This window comes from Carya illinoinensis, chromosome 9 (assembly GCF_018687715.1).
Source record: "Carya illinoinensis cultivar Pawnee chromosome 9, C.illinoinensisPawnee_v1, whole genome shotgun sequence".
Taxonomy (NCBI): Eukaryota; Viridiplantae; Streptophyta; class Magnoliopsida; order Fagales; family Juglandaceae; genus Carya; species Carya illinoinensis.
In genome coordinates, this window is record NC_056760.1 from 7416686 (window position 1) to 7436413 (window position 19728).

A 19728-nucleotide genomic window follows, 5' to 3' on the forward strand; every position below is an offset into this window, starting at 1 on the left:
CCTTAAAGGGAAAACTGTTTTCATAGAAAACTACATTTCTCGAAATGAATATTTTGTTTGTATTAAGGTCCATCAGCTTATAGCCTTTTATATCAGAGGGGTAACCTAAGAAAAGGCATTTTGTAGCTCTTGGATCAAATTTATGTCTATGATTTGTAAGTGTTGAGGCAAAGCAAAGACAACCAAAAACTTTAAGATTGGAGAGGTTAGGTGCTTTGTTAAAAAGCATTTCAAATGGTGTTTTATTTTTGAGAAGGGGGGTAGGAATTCTGTTTATGATGTGGGCAGCAGTCAACACACAATCACTCCAAAAAGTTAAAGGTATATTTGCTTGAAACATTAAGGCTCTGGCAGTGTTTAACAAGTGTTGATGCTTCCTCTCCACAACTCCATTTTGTTGTGGAGTTTCCACACAACTCCTTTGATGTATAATGCCATGATCATCATAGAATTGAGTTAAAAAGAATTCTAGTCCATTGTCTGTCCTTATTGTTTTGATAAGAACACTGAATTGTGTTTCTACCATTTTATAGAAACTTTTAAGTATAGAAGAGACTTCAGATTTTGTTTTGAGCATATAAACCCAAGTACATCGTGTGAAATCATCAACTATAGTGAAAAAAAATCTGAAACCAGAATATGAAATAATACCAAAGGGACCCCATATGTCACAATGAATCAAGTCAAACATTTTATTAGAAGCAGTTTCAGATACAGGAAAAGAAAGTTTTCTTTGCTTTGCTAAATGACATATATCACAAACATTTGTAGAATCAAGAGATATGGATGATTCTAATTGTTTAAGAGAAGGTAATCTGGAACTAGAAACATGGCCTAATCTGTAGTGCCAAAGATCTAATTGAGTTTGAGTAATGATTGAAGCAAAAGATGGAGAATTAAATTGGGGTTGATTGCAGGTAGCAGCTTTTGTAGTAGCTTGAGATAAGTGGTAAAGTCCATGTTTCTCAAATGCAATCCCAATCATCTTCTTGGCTGATTGGTCCTGTAAAAGGCAGTAAGAATCAAAAAAGGATACAGAGAGATTAGATTCTTTTGTAAGTTTGGAAACAGATAGCAAATTGAATGAAAAACTTGGAACACATAACACATTATGTAGAAATAATGTGTTCGAGAGGCATATAGTACCAATATAAGTAGCTGGGACAGAGTTGCCATTGGGCAGATTAATAGAAGTATTAATTGGTTTAGGTGTGGAGGAGTAGAGGAGGGGTGAACAGATCATGTGATCTGTTGCACCAGTATCCAAGATCCATGAAAAATTATGCTGTGAAGCTGAAGAAACTGAATAACAAGAAGAAAACTCTATAGGGAGTAGCATTGGTTTACCAGAAAATTGAGAAGTAACGAGATTCACAGCTGGTGTAGGAGATGGATTTGAATTTGCAAGTGCTAGCAGTTTAGTAAATTCCTTAGAAGTTAAAGAAAACTTTTGATTCTCATTACTATTTTGAATGTAGACCTCTCCAGTTGAAATGGCAACATGGGCAGTAGGGAAATTTCGCCTTCCTTTAGGTCCAGTCCAACCAGGAGGGTAACCATGAAGTTGGAAACATTTTTCCACTGTATGTCCATGATATCCACAATGAGTGCAGTGCAAAGAAGACTTCTTCTGCTTGTCTTTGGAAAACTTTGACTGAACCAATGACTGATTATTCTGTTTTACTAACAAGGCATGAGTTTGGCCTACAAAATTGGTTAGTTGTCGTTGGCTTTCCTCTTGAAGTAGTAATGAAAAGACTTTGGCCATGCTTGGTAATGGAAAAACAAGAAGTAATTGACTCCTGACTGAAGCATAGGAATCGTTTAACCCAACCAAGAACTTTAATACATAATCAGATTGTTGTCGAAGTAGTAAGAAGTCAAAAAGATTGCATGTACATGATGCCATCTTTCCACAAGTGCAAGTTGGGAATGGTCTGTAGCTAACATATTCATCCCATAAGGTTTTGAAAGCATTGAAGTATCCAGTGATTGATAAAGAACCTTGAGTTATAGAACTGAGAGCTTTTTCAAGATGAAAAACTCTTGGACTATCACTTTTTAAGTATCTAGTTTTCAACTCATTCCAAAGATCAAGAGTCGAGACAATATAAAGCAAACTATTCCTTATTTCTTTAGAGATGGAATTCATTAACCAAGAAAGTACCAAATTGTTGGCACGCAACCAAGCAGTATGAAGAACTTGTTGAGTAGCAGGAGGAGCAGTAATCGAACCATTGATAAATGCCACATTGTTCTTGACAGTCAATGCTATGGTGATTGATCGACTCCATGCTATGTAATTATCTCCAACAAAGATTTCTGAGACTAGAAGAGCTCCAGGATTGTCACTTGGATGTAGATAATAGGGACTAGACGAATCATCAGAAGGATTTATGACAGAATTTGCAGAATTTTCAGAAGGATCCATTTCAGAAATCTATCCAAGAAAGAGCAAGAAAATGCAAGAAAGTGCAAGAAGGATCACTACAAAAATTCTCGAGTAGAATTTTGTAATGCAGATTTCAAGAAGAAAAAAAAATGAAAGATAAGAAGATGAATTTTGCGGAAGCAATAATATTTTCAATCTGATACCATGTCAAGTTTCTGATGAATACTTGAAGGTAAGACTCAGTGAATACAAAATAGAAACAGAGGAGATGAAGAGAAAGACTTTCACGTTATTGAATTGATGAATTAATACAACTTACAGAATGTATTTATAGAGATAAAAGAAAATAACAGAAAAATAACTAACTTTTTATATCTTTTCCTACTTTAACCCGTGCTTCTCTAGACTTTAATTCCATTTGCTCAATTTGTGAAGCTATACTCCAACACTAGCTATGTCTCCCAAATGTGCAGGACATTGTAATCGTTCTTTTACAATAAATTTCTTCAAATATATATATATATATATCCGAAGCATGTTACAATTTGTACAACTATTCTCGTACCATACATGCATGGTCTGTTGTTAATATTTTGGGGTAGGTAATGAAATTTATTAACCAGCAAGATAGTAGTTGCAATAGAGTGAATACTGATCAATAGATGACACAGGCATTCCACAACAACCATAAAAAAGGATCGGATCAACTAAGTTCTGCATGTGATAATTAGATGTGGCATTGATGACGAAAGTTGAATGTAATTAAGATTCTATAAAGTTTGAGTTTTGTTACGTATAAGTAAATTCGTGTACCGATCTGCATGCTACCTTCAAATTCAAAAATTAAATTGGCATCATTTTTATTAAAGTCTGATTTTTTGACCAATCACATTAAATAAATACGTATATTGATGCGCAGAATTACTTATAATCAAATTTTTCCATTTCTCGAAGCCTGTTTTTGTTTGGAGGCGAGTTCTCACCCAAAAATTGAAAACAGGCATTAATCCAGCCTCTGCATGCGCAATAACATATGTTCCATCGACCTGCGTATAATCTATCAGATCGCTTTACCCATCATAATCTGGGAATGATTCAAGTGCAGCACGTTGCCTTTTTCCTAGCTTCTACGTCCCCGCCAACGTTTTCCCACTTTTCCTTTTTATTTTTTGTTATAACTATCACATCTCTGATCACAAGTTGCAGCGCCTTTTACATGCACCGAACTTTTTCCGATCGAGGAGGAGCATGCGTAGGCAAACACTGATCAACCCTGTCCTTCGCCAAGTTATTTATAATCTTGCGTTTGCCTGGCTAATTTATGCAAAACTAACACACACAGTCCGAGGAATCAACAAGAACATTTATCTGGTACGTCTAACGGATTTAGGACAAGCACTTAAAACGATCGATTTGATCACTCCTATTGTATTTTTTTTGTACACAGTCAAATCCCAAGTACTCACTCCCAATTTGGCCTTGTTGTGTTACGTACACAACATTTTTGTGTCTGTAATCTGTATGAGCTTTGTAACTAGATTGTGCAAGTTGCGTGACAAATATAAGCTAAGAGAGCGAAAGCTTAGTGCTAATTTCATGAGTTGCTGTGCCACGAGTAGTACTCTTGATCTCATCGTCGTTCCCGACCCTTTGGCTAAGTCTTAGTTGCAAGTCGGGGAGCCATTCTTTGTCCATTGACATCTTTTCTTGATTCAGCTGCATTTCAAACAGAAGTGAGTAAAATAAAAGCATGGAAGAAGAAGAAGAAGAAGAAACAATTCTTGCGGGGAAAAAAGCGGAAAGAACTTAAAAGTAGTCGTGGTTAAGTACATCGGTCAATTAAACAGTATTTCGCGAGCTAATTAAAACGTTACCTCAAGCCGAAATGGGGGCTCAAACTCGGGTTTAAAACTATTGGAATTTCTGACCAGATCATCTGAAGAGCTTGAAGGGAACTGCCTATCCTTTGTGAGGTTTCCTGCAGGCCGGTTCCATTTTTCAGTTGGCCTTGTACTGTAGGTTTCCCCAACGAACTTGGTGATGGCATTATCCCATGCAGTACTATTGGTAGGAGTACTCCTCTTCAGTTTCCATTGACTAGTACTAATCGTTTCGAATGGAGGCCATCTCTTTTCCTCAAGAAATTGGCTAGGTCTCATGGGTCCAATACCAATGTTTGTGTCCAGTACCGCATGAATTTGGTTTGGAGCTGTTGACCTGCCTGCTTGAGTTTGGAAGCCTGCTGAGCTGCTCAAACCCTTGTCTCGTCCAAGATCTTTCCAGCTCATTAGATAACTTTCCCTTCTTATGGCATGTTGATTAGTAGTCCACTGCTGCTGCCTATAATATTGTGTGTGAAAGAGAGAGCATCACGGTATGAAACAAGTTTTTACGTATATTTTTGGATTTAGAACTACAACCAATTTCATGAAAAAACAATAGGGAAAATCTAGTTGGTTATTACTAACAGGGAATGCTGTTCCTTCAAAAAGTAAAGATATTACCGAATATTTCTCCCCTTATCAGTATCATTATAGTACGCCACTCAATAACAAGCTGGGGAGTGAACTGGCCGAGTGGTGAATATATGCAGATGAATTCTAAGAGCTTTTCCACAATTAATGATTAGTTACCTTGCGAAGCTAGCTTTGATGTCTAATGATGGTCGGGAGAGGGGTGACTGCAAAAGGTCATGAGCAACATTATTCCCATCAGAGTGTCTTGCAAGAACTATCCCACCATTTTCCATTCTGAAGTGTTGATGAGTCGACGTAGTACTGCCGGTTATTTGGTTCAAAATTCCTTGCATGTGATTCCTTCCTTGCAGGGGTCTGTATGTTTGACCCAGTACTGTAAGAAAAAGGCCAAGGGTGGGCATACTGTTATGAGGGAAAAATAATGCTTATTTTTCCTATCTCGATTCAATACCAACATATATATATGTAGTGACAATACAATTTAAGCACAGAAACATGCATATATATATATATATATATATATATCATGTTTTCTCATTAGTCCTAGGAGATTTTTATTTGAATATTAAGTTATCTGATCATTTTTAAATGCAATGAACTAGCTAGTAATTGGAAACTATGTATTTATAAATATATATAATGTGCAACAGTAAATATCACGTAGAAAATGAACTAGCCGGAAAGCTTGGATCTTTTTTTTTTTTTTTTTTTAATTTTATTAATACCATGTTTTTTTCAATATCTTTCAAGCATCTCTGATTCACATATATGAAAATGAAGCTAGATTTACATATATCGCAAATAGTTGCCTTATTTAGGGCTTTTGTATGCGTGCCATTTTTTCCCTTTGGCATTCCTCCATTTTCGTAAAAATGATAAACAAATTAATAGTACTATAACTTGAATATATACGTATTGTGATTATGTTGACCTAATGTAACCGAATTATTTAGAGTGTTTGTATAGCATGAATTAGAGAAGTTGTTGATCGATTGGTAAAATGTTATCTCCGTTAATCTTTTTATATCCAACATTAATGTTCTTTAAACGAAAATTTGGAGTAACTGATCTTTGTTAATTTCCCTAAATGATAAAGATAGCCAATTAATATATCATAAGCTAAATATGAAAAACAAAGCTTCACCTTGCCCGGCCTCGTCAAGCTTCTTACTTCTGTACATCTGAAATAAACAGTTCGAAATTAGTAAAAGAGAGAAAGCAAAAGAAAGTACTTTATAATATAAGGAAGAGAATCATGATTAATTATCCATTTACATGCAGTACCTGCAAGTGACTCTTTACGTGGGCAATACTAAGGCCTCTCACATTCATTAGCTGAAGAACTAACTTGGGAGTTGCTCCTGCAACAATCCAGGAAGAGTATCGAATAAACAGATGGAGAAAAACACGTACATGAACTCATGTCTTATATACACAGACGAGACAAGGGAGGTATTAATTAAGAATTTCAGTCTCGGGATCAAATATATGATCAATTTATGGAAACGATCTTCTTTTTTATTTGGAAAGTCTATGGGTCGAAACTCACTCTCTTGCCCGCCGAGCCTTTCGACGGCATGAACAAAGGAGAGATGGAGCTCAGGGGTCCAACGAAGCCGAGGCATTTTGGATCTAACATATTGCCTGACTCTAGTCTTCCTTTCATTTCCTGATCCTGTACCGGAGCCGGAGGGGTCATTATCATTAGCTGAATTCCTAATATCCCTTCCTTCGGCCATACTATCACCCACTTCGCTACAGGCTTCCTCATTCAAGTCAAACGATGAGCACCTTTGTGAAGACACTGCAGAGGCATTTTCGGCCTGTTCCTCAGTACTCCTGTCAGTACTTTTTCCATCGTCATCTATCTCTAGTCCTTCCATCATGGCTGGCTGCTACTTGAGTTTTCTACACACTTGAACTTCCGAAAATTGAGTTTCTTCTTGATCAGTTGTTAGATTGCTGAAAGGAAAAAAGAGTTGAATTAATAATGTAATTTTGTTTCCATCATAATTAAATAACTAGCTAGGTTTCATGCATCAAGAGGAAAAAGAATATTTACACCTGATGCATGCTTGTTTATGTACTTTATAATTTACACGTCCTAATTGCCAAACAGGTCGATTAACATTAATTTTACATTCCTATTAATTGTATAATTCTATATGTTAATGCCATTATATTTAGATTGGTAGACTGATCATCTGATCTAACATATATTTGCAACTATTTAAAACTAATGTTTTGATTAAGCCAAGTCTTTGATAATTGATACATATTAGAGCTAGCTAGCTAGGACATTGTTTTAGGTGATAGCTAACTTTGGGAACTTAATGCAGGAGAGTTAATGGTGTATTCTCAGATATGAGTTGTCTCATCCACCTTTATAAATGGACTTAAAAAGAATTTCAAATTAAGAGAATATTGGTATGCATTTATGTGTTTTGCATGCACAAACTAATTAGAGTGTACTATTTATTGTCTTTAATTTATATCCAGATCAGCATCCAAGCAACTGTACGTGAAGAGAACCAAAGGTCGATGCACCGAATCCAAAGGAAAAGAAATGCCCACTCACACAATGACACAAAACGCGCATGTGTAGCCATTGACTACTGGAAATACCATGCCAAATTCGCCCAGGAACTACTCCAGGAACTGATCTCGATCTACGAGTTCAAAAGATCATGATCAAAAGTGGGAAATTAGAAAACTACCGTTAAGAAATCATGTGTAATTGTAATATATATCTAGTACTTATAAATTTGCAAAGAAAATCTGATCGAAAATTAAAATTGGCCAATAATATCACGTGTTTCAGTAACATGGTGAATAAAATGAAAGAGGTTTTTTTTCGACCAACGTCCTAAATATATAATTATAAGTAGTATATATGTCGGATTTCTAATGAAACAAAATTCAAGCTAAGAGAAAATATATATTCTGGTATCAAACTGATGTTCTTGCAATTTATGTTGATCATGATCTGTGCGCGGTATTTTCATTTTGTGACCTAATCAATATTATGAGGACATCAGAATTATAAACAACAACAAATCAAGGCTAGTTATATGAAATCTTGGTCAGTGGATGCAGTGAAAGAGAGACACATCTTTAGTAATTCTTTATATGAAATTTTGGTAATGACATGTGATAATCACGTCAATTGCATCTTAGTTCATAGGCATGTAAAATTAATGGGTAATGACAAAGCAAATGTTTGTCTTGTTAAAACACCACTGCTAGTTAATTTGTCCTTTGATTTTTTTTTTTTTTTTTCCTTCAGAAAACGATCATTTGAACAAGAAATAAAGCAATAATTTCTGGGTAGCTGTTTAAGAACATTAGCTAACTTGGTTCTTGACCTTTCTCTACGATTATATATAAGACTTTAAATCATGAGAAAGAGGAAATTAGGAAATCCCGCGTAGTATTAGGATTCGGCCGGAAATAATCAACCAAAACTCATGAAAAAAACCCATTTTGATTCGTATGCAAGAAGGGAAACCACACAAAAAGGGAAGAACAACACCAAAGGACATTGAAAATATTCAAATTGAGCATAAGATGATCATCTTGAGTTCTTCCTTAGCATAAACTACCAAAATATAGCAACCAAATTACAGAAGGCATAGAACTTCTTTTTTTTTTTATATTGCTTTTTGTTTTCCAAATACAAACCATCGATGATGAAGATACCACAATCCTCCTTTCATGCATGTTGCCGATCAATGATATTAAACTTACCTCTGGGCTGATCCTCGCATGCCTCCTAAACTGCAAGCTTTTTATGGGAGTTGGACGGATTGAAGTGGACTTGGTCCTTGAACAGTAGAGAGAGAGAGAGAGAGAGAGAGGAAAGGTTTTGTAGCCTACTTGGTTTTGTGATGTTTTTGTTTCATTCAGAGCTGAATTAAAGCGATAAAAATTATGATATTCTAAGAGTCATGGTCTTAAAAAATAAATAAAATAAAAACAAATCAACAATATTCAGATTCACCACTTGTACTCTTTAAATTGCAATAATACTCGCATTATGGATACAGATGCTACTGGTCCCTTGAACTGTTGGAGATCATGTGACTGCTCCCAAACTTTTCTCCCTTCCCCTTCCTTTGACAGTTGTTCTCTCTCTCTCTCTCTCTCTCTCTCTCTCTCTCTCTCTCTCTCTCTCTCTCTCTCTCTCTCTCTCTCTCTCTCTCTCTCTCTCTCTCTCGTGATTATCTTAATTGTTGACCTCTGTTAGAGACTCCTACCTTTCTATTTCCAATAAAAATTTTAATTTTCATTGAGTTTAATCTCAACAAGGTTATGAGTAATGTGTGGGCCATTTCTTTCATCAACCTTTCATTTTCTTCCCACCTAAACTAAGACTTTCTGCCCATATATCAGCGCCTGTTTTCTTGTCCCCATGATGCTACTGTTGGTTTTCACAATTTGTTTTATTTCGCATATGCTGAAATGACTTCTAATGGTTGGTCCAATTCAAAAATACAGGCTGTTGCATAAACATGCCAGAATTATGTGGGGGAGAGCGAGATCTGAAACTAGTCAATTTTGGTGGGACTTGGGGTGCTAAAAAAATTGGCATGAATCGTTTTCGAACCTTTTCTATTCGCAAAAATAATATAATACCCACATGCATATTGACAAATTAAATTAGCTAGCTCTCCCTAAGTACATGAATGAGCTGGGACTGAAACCTTGACTTACAAACTTTTAGACTTCCTGAAAAACAACAAGAAAGAATATGTTAAAGATTTATGTCAATACATTCCAATGATATGCTCCAAATAGAAATGGAATGCCGGGATTTTATCTAGTCAAAATACCATTGGCGCTACTCAAAGCAGAATTCTCACAAGGATCGGCAGTAAAGGAAGCAAGAATTTCGTCTTCTGACCCTAAAAGTTGCTGCTGTTTACCAAGATACTGAATTTGAGGGAAGTGAGATTATTACCTACCTATTTGACTAAGTGCCTCACAAAGCTATATAGGGGGGCAAAGTTCAATGTCTACTTTATAATTGACAGCTTTATACAACCCAGTTCGTTTCTCTAGCAGGTTCAGCTAACTAGCTGAGATTAACTTTTTAGAAATTCATGACAGTACTACAGTAGGGATATGCAGTATGACACATCATGAGTAGCTGCGTGTTTTTAAAGATGTTTTATTAATTAACACAAATTAAACTCCACCACGAGTTGAAAAGTTACTATATCAGATCAGTCGGTAGAGACGTTGGCACGATTTGAAGGCCAAAAACAGTATGATCCAAGTCCTGAAAACAAAAAAAACAAAAAAAAAAAAAAAAAAAAAAAAAAAAAAAAACCTTCTTCAACATGTTTATTGGTACGCTTTTAAAAATGTTAAGTCTATTCTCGGCATCCAAGATAATGGTGTAAGCACATCATCAAGTGCATCCCCGTGCATGGTTAATCAGTAGATGATCAGATCGATCGATGCTTGTCATATATATATTTACGTTTATGCAAAAAATCAAAGGAGACATTAATATTACAGATGGACAGAACTACGATATCTATAGAGAAGGTGGGGAAGAGAAGGAAGGAAGATAAAAGACGCGTCTCCCACATCATACTGATCATCTCAAATTAATTTCAGCCTTTTATTTATCTTTTTCCTTACCATAAAAGGGTTTACTTTCCAAGGCTGCCCGGAGGGAATTTGGATCGTCCTCACATGACAAAAGGCATCCTGATTGTCTTTGACTCTTTGGGAAAGAAGGAGAATCAGTTTTAAGGATTAGGTCTGGCTAAAGGACACCCAAAACTGGCTCGTTATGAGTGACATGTGCATTTTGTTACTATAGAAAGAGAGAAAGATTAAAGATAAACCAAGGGATTAAACTATGAAATTAACAGAGAACACTACGTGGAAGAGAAGGAGATTGGGTATAGAAAAATGTGGAACTCCCAGCCCTACTACCTAGAAAATACTTGAAGTTTTGTCTTCGTGTTTGCATGGGGAGTTGACGTTTCATTATTTTTATAGCTCCTAAGAATCTTTCTAAGAATTACTTGTTTTATAATATTTTTAATGGATGAAAACGTCCAACTTAGCTCACTACAATGTCATGCATGCATGGTCTCCTACATTTCTGAATGGGAAACATTTTTAAATTAATCAGCATAAAGGAGAATCATGTCTGATTACTGCAGCTAGCATTGAGAGTCGAGACACTACTCTAACATCAATATTAATATATATCTCTGGCCAGGGTGTACAATTTCGATCATCGTGGTAATTTCATCGAATTAATGGAGCTTTTCGTGATGCCTGATCAGGAATAACGTCCGGCTTGCCAAGATGTTTCCTTTCGGTTCCTTTTTTCCCACCATTCTTCATATATTATATGGATGGCATGAGTCTTCATGCATGGTCCTCAAGTCAAGGCTACCTAAGAGTAGTGGGTGAAAATTTCAATTAAACCATATATATTGTAACAGACGAATTAAGGCAAAAGTTCTGCCATTATTGATGGGATATTATATAGTACGTGTATATGGGACTACTAGCAGTATCCATGGATCCACAATTTCCCATTAAACAGCGAGACATGGTCTAATAACAAGTTGACAACTAAGACTCGTTTTTGACTGGAGGTTCGAATTTATAAAGACGTCAAATATTACCAGTTTTTGATCGAGAGGTAGCTAATTTTATTGGAAATGAAAAAAAAAACTAATTATTATAAATTAGACGTCAGCCAGTTTTTGGGGTTGTTTGGATTAAGAGGTTCTCGATCGAATAATGTAACATACAATTGTAGAGTGTGTAAGCACCGCATAATTATTTTAAAAAATAATGCAGTCTATTATTAAAAAATTAATTTTTTTATATAAATATATACCGTATTTATACCTATTTTTAAAAAAAAAACGATTATGTGGTGATTGCACATTTCACAATTACCATTATTATTTCTCGTACATATATATATATATATATATAACCTCTAAAATAGGGAACTATCATAATAGTATATTTGTTTTACACCAACATTACATGTAGGAAACAGAGTAGGTACCAAAGAAACCCAGTGGGCATATTTATAGAAAAATAATATAACCGAATCTATATGTGAATATCCATGAAGTTTTGGCAAAATACTCGCCGCAAACATAGGCAAATTATGCAATCTTAGAGAGAGAGAGAATAAAAGTATCATGCATGACACCCAGGTTGACAGTACTAGTTTTCTGTTCTGCTTTCCATCTTTATTTACACGCCAACCTTTCGGCTTTCTATTCTATTAATCTTGAGGTTAGATGCTAAGAATATATGTTACCTTCGGATAGTGAGGTGATATTAGATAATCTATCAATAGTAATAAAAGAGTAATAATAAAATATTAAATAGTAATGAAAAGTACGTGTAAAATAATGATAAAATATTAAACAATAGTGGAGTGATCTCTCCACTTTCCAAACACAACCTTAGAATATTTTAAAGTATCCGTAAATAATTATGAGTTAAGATGTTTAAATAAGTTTTGTGTAAGAGTGGATCCCATTGAAAAAGTGAATAGTAGTGATCAGTTTGAATGTATGAAATAAGTTGAGATATATTTAATTTGTTGTGAAAAATTAAAAAAGTGATAGATATAATCAATTGAGATGAAAAAAGTTGTGTTTGGGACGAGGGTATTCTCATCCCGTACAAAAATATTTTAAAAGATCTCAGATATTCTCTCCACCAAAAGGCAACCTAGCTAACTATTTTAGAGTCGACAAAACAGATAAATAAGGGGATGAATCGGATGATTTGCATTATTATAGGTTTTGTTTATGATTTCACATCATTGTAGAAGTTGTGACAATGACGAGGAGAGGAGCAAGTAGATAATAAATTAGTTCTCAGTTCACCTACAAAGGATACCTTGTCAAGAGATGAGATCAAAACAACTTAAATGTGAAGCTTCAAGAAATAAAGATGGTTAAAGAAAAACCCATATCTAGTACGTCACGATCCATTAATGAAGAAACCCTCTAGAGGGTTGCAAAGCTTTTTGGAAGATTTTAGTAGCAATGTGCTTGAGCATCTAGAGACACTTAATTTGGGCTTGTTTTGGGCAAATTTGTATATCTTAAAATTGAAATATTCTTTTTGTATTACTACAATTACTTCTTCTTTTTCTCTGATATTACTACAATTACTTACAAAAACAAATTTGTGACAATGTTCTTATTGGGAGTACTTCAGAAAGAAATTGGGAATTACGTTATAATGGATAGCGAGTTGAATACAAAATTTCACTATAAGAAAAATAAGTATTTATGATAAATTATTTGCAACGAAAATAATTATTTGTAACGAGAATAGATTCATTTTGACAATAAATAGTCATTTTAGCAAAAAAAATAACTGACAGGAAACAAACATTTTGCTTTTAATAAATTTTTTTTTCTCCATTTTAAAAAATATTACTTTTCATTTGTCATCTTCCGTCATACTTAATTATTGACGAGACATATTATAAAGTTATAGAGAGAGGGGGTCGGAGGGATTAAGAGGGTAGCCCTCACCCACCTAATTTCTCTAAATGGGAGGAAGATTTGTATTCATCCATAAAACCAATTCAAATTTTAGAGAAGCTAACCCATAGTGCATGCCCATGTCAACTAATTGAGTAGGGTCATTCTTATTTAAATGAATTTATGGATCATCCGCACGTGTGTGCTTAAGTGGAATATATATATAATATATATATATAAGTACATACAGATCATATACAAATGCATCTACAAAGAGATCAATAATTAGAAATAAAATAATATTTATATATATAGGGCCCCCTCTAATTAACCAAATAAAAACGTGCAGTCTAACAAAAACATCCATGAAGTACTATTGAAAGTAAAGAATATGAAATAACATGTGGTTGAATCGGTGAAATATTGATTGGAGGAGACATTAATTCAATGGTGAATCCCTTATAAGGACATAATTAGTTGCATCATCCACCTTTATAAATTATAAATGCTAGTAGTTTTATATTTAAAGATCTACAATTAAGAGAACGTTATCAATTTATTATATTGTATTTTATTTAATTTAATTTTGCATGCACACGCTTTGCAAATGGTAATCAATATGGACCCCTCTCCAATGTACAAGAATCATGAAGATCCATGGCTGGAGTTGGGCCGGCCTGTAAAGCCATCATCATCTCAGATTATGGAGAGAGACGTCGAGAGTATACATCGTAACACTTTTTTGAGCATGAACTCTCATTTAATTTCGCGACTTTCTGAAATCTTTCTTTATCTTGGGCCCGGCCCTGCTTTCTTGTTGTCGACTCAGTAGCTGAGCGACGGGATGGATGTAGTTCTTTTGAGAGAACTGGATATCTATTTAAGATGCATGCTTGCTGGTTGTATTCCTTTCGTTAGTTGTATCTATTTTGAACACCAGAAAAGAGTCGTAGAAAGGGCATAAATCACTCGAAACGTATGCTGACACAGACAACTTCCGAAAATACAACGCTATTCACAGAACAGAACTTCGCAAGGTGGTCAAAATCCAACTGCAAGTCGAGTATCTGAACGCCACCTGTTACAGTAAAGAAACAATCACAGCATGGTAAAAGACTTTTGGTATCCAATCCAACTTAAGAGATATGTACAATCAAATGCCTCCCAATGGGAATGACAGCAGTTATTGCCAACATCCCAGCAATTATTGCCGCGGCCGTCGATGGCAAACGCTCCAGCAATCTCCTCACTGACTCATTTGTTTGGCTGCCGTAACTAGTAGTTTGTGGTACTTGAAATCCAAAAACCGCTTCAACTTCTAATAACGGGACCCCTGTACAGCCCCCTCTGGACCACCAAGTTTTCAGGAGGTTGAATCTCTTCCAACCAAACCACTTCAGATGGTTCTATACCACATTGTTCATCAATATCTTTAGGAGAACAAAAGAAACAGAAATGGTTAGTTCAGGGCATTAGAAGTAAACGAAGCATTTATCTGTCATGCAGAACAAGGGAGGGGAAGAGATGATACCTGGTAGATCACTCCTAGGGGATTTCCTGAAATAAGAGCAGTGCCGGCCATCTTCCGAGGAGTATGGGGGTGAAAGGATATCGAAGATAGCGCAGGGAGTCAAGGCTTTAAAACAGTGAATATTGCCACCGCTGCTTGGATGTAGGATTGTTGTATCACAAGGTGCACTCATCTCACAATCTCTAACAAGTTTTGCAGGTCTGGCTGCAAATTTCCACTAATCCACAATCAGTGAATCCTACCGATCCACAGTCGGGTTCATTTTCAGTTACAGGTGGACAAATATTCTAATCCAGCAATCTATCAATACCAAAATCAAACCTCTATATTCTTTATCTGAGTTTCTTTCATAATGAATGGTAGTTGAAGAGATATATATATATATATATTTTAAGTAAATACTGAAAAATTAAAGATACAGTTTATCAACAAGATGAGGAGCAAAAGGAAGACATAAATAACGAATATACTACTGCTCGAGCAAGAGTAAGAAGGCATTCATCATACATGAAAACAAACAAGGTGACAAGGATGAGAACTGAAGAAATAAGTTTTAATTGTGGAAAGCATCAAACTGGCTGAATAAAATATCCAAGGATCATAGGATCACAAAAAGGAGAGGGTACACTTTGTGACTTTGCACCCCAAAACAGTTACCCTTTTGCAATGTGGTACCTTAACTACTACTTTTGACACATTGCATCCTCGAGCTATAAAAATGTTATGATGCGGTTATAAAAAAATGTTAAAATGTGGGCATTCCATTAAGATCCGACCATAGAGATTGTGTCATGTCACCAATTTGTCATCCACATTAACGTACAGGTAATAGACAAGAAAAAAATTAAGGACATGCTTAGAATGGATTCAACCAAGCTAGTTGCTCCGAACAACCTCAGCACCATGGAGCAGAATGAGGGAGACCATGATTGATATTATTTTGACCAAAATATTTATATTACAAATAAAAAAGAGGCACACATCAGAATATCAGTCCAAATCACTATCACAGATCCATAATGTAATCTTGAAATATGATAAGGTTATTGAAGATGGGCACCTTGAGATAGATCTGCAGAACCTGAACCGGGAATATCAAGCCAATCATATGACCTCACGTGCAACGAGCCATAAAGAAGCTTGCTCAATACAGTCATTCCAGGATGATTATGAAGCGGTATGATAGAGCCAGGTAGCATGCAGAAAATTCCAATCTGAGACAAGGTCCAAAAATTTTCCAAGTACAAGTCACAATCCAGCTTTGATTACAAATACCCAATCCACTCAACCAAAACCAAGTGTAAGAAAATCATTAAGTTCTGAATGTAAAATCTAATCGTTAATGTCCTAACAAGATTCAACTTGCTTACAGACAATTTGGCACATTCATGCAAGTGCAGATATTTAATTGGTGATGGCCACTGATGACTGCCATTACGCCCATTACGCCCTTTTTTCCCATTGCTACCTTTCACAGAAGCTTTCCATTGACGTGCTAATTGTGCTTCCTGCTCGAGACCCACATTAGAAGGCTTCAATTCATCTGGAATGGCATTATATGGAAGTGTTAAATCTCAGTACGATAAACTTGGCTTGGGCCAAGTGCAAGTAAACTAGATTCATGAAAACAAGACAAACATGATTCAAGTTTCTTAATCCTCCTACCTAAACTAGAACGAACTTTTCGAAGAGCTTCTTCTGAAACCGGACCATCAGTAGAGAATGACACCTTGCAGGCGTCATATAGCTTCTGAACAACTGGCATGGTATGAAGAACGTAGCAGTCTAACGATGAATTGATCTGAATATCCCAGTAACTGAATTCTTAATTATCAGTCACCAAAACAGTGGAGTAGATCAAGCATCTAAATCATAAGAACCTATTGGGTTGCTCAAGGTTAAGCAAGTGCATTAAAAAACAACTTTCTTTCTCTGCAACAATTCCAAAATCCAGCCCTACGTGAACCCAAGGGACAGCAATAGACATGCATGGTAGTCAGTTAACCCCGTCCACGGTTAGCTCAAAGCACCTATCAAACCAACGTAACAAGAGCATCATGTCGTAAATTTCTGAAAATAATAGAAACAACTCTAGTTCATACGTATTTTTTCTCTCAAAATGGGCAGATGTACAATGAAGAACCATTCTTAATGCTCCAATTATAATCTCTGAGAAAACGTAAAAGATTTTACCCCATTTGATATCTGGCGGAACTTAGTATTATTGAAAAAAATGGGTTTGGGGGGGGGGGGGGGGGGGTCAACTATCCGACCGAGTTAAATCAAGCTTAGAAATTAAACGACCCAAAATAATAAAATTCGGATGAGCTTTCTCTTGCCTTATCTTTCTCAGCGGCCAAAAGCCCACAAAACAAATAAAAATGGCAAGTTTAATCTAAACAAACACGAAATTACTCAAACATATGAAACAAACACCGTCAAAGTTAAATTAGAGGGAAAAAAATAGACTCAATCCCTAGAACGAGTCAGGCATATTCGGAATTCTTACAGCTACGAAAGCACCAAAGACAAAGAAAACTCAAGAGAGGGAGGGAGTACCTGAGGTTTTTCTCTGAGACAGAGAGAAAGGACCGTCTGTGAGGAAAGGAGACGGGAGTTCCAGGAGAGGATTTTTAACAAGAAATGAAAATAATGATGCAATGGCATAATGTACAGAACTGAAACGACGTCACTCAGCCAATGAGCTCTATATGTATGTATGTATAGCATGACCAAGTGCAATGTTTATTCTGCGGGGGAGCCTGCGCAAATAATGACAACTTCTTTTTTATTTGCGGCGGATCATTCAGTCACCCTTCTCGGTCTTGCTGGGTAAATTCATTGAATCTTTTGGATTTATTATTCCTGAGAAACTTGGACTAATAATATTCAATACTATTTTTTTTTAATAATATTCTAAAATGTCATTTCTAGATTGTGTTTGGTCACAAGAAATTTTTATTTTAAATATAAAATTTTTATCTCATCATTATAACTTTCTTAAATCCTCATACAAAATATAATAAATAATTTAATTTTTTCTTAATTTTTTCAAATCTCAATATAATAATAATATTAATATTTAATCTTAAAATTTAAAATTCTAACCTAAAAAATCTCAAAAGTCAAAGAAAATCTAGTTTCATTGATACTAACAAATACTATTATATAATTAATAAAGCTTGTATGTCGTCTCACTTGACCACTTTGAAGTGAATGCTGGTTAAATTTTTTTTTATATTTAGTGATAAAATAAATTATTTTAAATATATTGATATATTTTTTATATTTTAAAATTTTTTAAATCTATTAAAATATATAATAAAAAAAAGAAAAACAAAAAAGAAAAAAGTGACTAACAATTATTTTGAACAATCCTACTCAAAGTAGCACTGCTCGTATATATACACGTCATGATTAATAATATATATAATTATAAAATACATAAACATCATACAATTATTTTAAATAAAATTAATTTTATATGTTATATTTTATTTTATCTAATTATTATAATTTATTTAAATTATTAAACAAAATATAATAAATAAAAAATAAAAATAATATTTTAATAATATTTTATTTTATTTTATTTAACTCATCTTAACTTATTATCTCTACTTTTCTATTATAATCCTTTTAAGTGAGTTGGGGTCTATTGAGGCCATGACACGGCTTCCGTTTGTTGCTGCTGTTTAGCGTACAATTGAGACATAATTCTTAGCAGTTGGTGGAGTCACTTGGGAAAATTACGACGTATTACTGAAAAACTTCGAGTTTGAGACTTGAGAGTGTGAGAGGGTCGGTGGCCCGGTGGGGACTTCTTGAATTGAATTCGATTGATTTTACATAGTCTGAGAATACGGACGGGTTATATTCTATCTTATTATTGGATGTTATGCTAATTAAAATTTATTTTTATGTAAATAATTTTAATTATATATAATATGGTGATAAAATAAAAGCATCATTTCATTCATATTTCGAGAATATCTTATAATTTTTTATTAAATGTTATTTCTTTGTTTCTTGTAAATTTGATTTTTTATAAGTTGTACTATTTACAAATTTAAGAAATGATATTTATAGTTGTGGTTATGTAAATGTTATGCAATCTTTTTAAAAAAATTGAATTAATATAAGATCCATATTAAAAAAAATAAAATTAACTTTTTAATCGTAAACTCTACTTTTTTTTAAAATAATTACACAATATTTATACATTTCATAATTGTACATAACATTACTATACAAATTTAGTTAAAGCACCAATACATTTTAATGTAAATCAATTTAGCAAGATTCCACATCATCAATGACGTGCGTGGTTGGTATGCCAACAACTTTTAAATTTATTCGTTGTTTTCTAATAAATTATTAATTAAAAAGAAAAGGAATCAACTTTCATCCATTATGCTACTGTCCATTAATTATAAACATTATAAAAAAAAGAGTTGAAGCAAGATTATAAACAATGCTACATCAATACCTTATGATAAGCTTAATAATTCTTGGCCACCGCAGTGACCGCATCTTGATTATTTTTTAAATAATAATAATAATAGGAAAATTTTATTATACCCCTACTTTATACTATTCAATTTGTCATCTTTACCTGACACCACAATGTGGTGCCATGTGGCTTAGTAAAAATTTAAAAGATATATATTCAAAATAAAATGACACACGAAAACATAAAGAAATGAAAACTAAAACCCTAGATTTTCTACCTTTGTTTTTTTCCATTTTCCAACATTCCATAAACGAGATTTCAAAAAAATAAATTTATAAATTGATATGATTTGATGTATTATGTTAAATTGTAAAATT

The 19728-nt window shown here is 34.3% G+C and overlaps 2 protein-coding genes across 4 annotated transcripts; both read right to left on the reverse strand.

The window, feature by feature from the left end:
• Window positions 1–3738: 3738 nt before the first annotated feature.
• On the reverse strand, window positions 3739–8967 carry LOC122275435. Of its 3 annotated transcripts, none has more exons than XM_043084487.1 (8): window positions 8617–8967; window positions 7448–7538; window positions 6419–6831; window positions 6154–6230; window positions 6014–6050; window positions 5026–5242; window positions 4267–4732; window positions 3739–4108 (listed from the first exon to the last, which is right to left on the reverse strand). In XM_043084487.1, exons 3-8 carry the CDS (start codon window positions 6753–6755, stop codon window positions 3959–3961), a joined length of 1284 nt encoding a protein of 427 aa, XP_042940421.1. In that variant the 5' UTR covers window positions 6756–6831; window positions 7448–7538; window positions 8617–8967; the 3' UTR covers window positions 3739–3958. The 3 variants fall into 3 exon arrangements, with proteins under 3 accessions (XP_042940421.1, XP_042940423.1, XP_042940422.1); XM_043084489.1 differs by having other exon boundaries at window positions 8551–8967; XM_043084488.1 differs by lacking the exon at window positions 7448–7538.
• A 5344-nt stretch (window positions 8968–14311) lies between these two features.
• Window positions 14312–17615, reverse strand: LOC122277417 (plant cysteine oxidase 4-like). Its single transcript, XM_043087387.1, has 6 exons — window positions 17458–17615; window positions 16564–16928; window positions 16269–16441; window positions 15959–16112; window positions 14899–15102; window positions 14312–14797 (listed from the first exon to the last, which is right to left on the reverse strand). The coding sequence occupies exons 2-6, from the start codon at window positions 16661–16663 to the stop codon at window positions 14679–14681; spliced, it is 750 nt and encodes a 249-aa protein (XP_042943321.1). The 5' UTR covers window positions 16664–16928; window positions 17458–17615; the 3' UTR covers window positions 14312–14678.
• Window positions 17616–19728: the final 2113 nt, after the last annotated feature.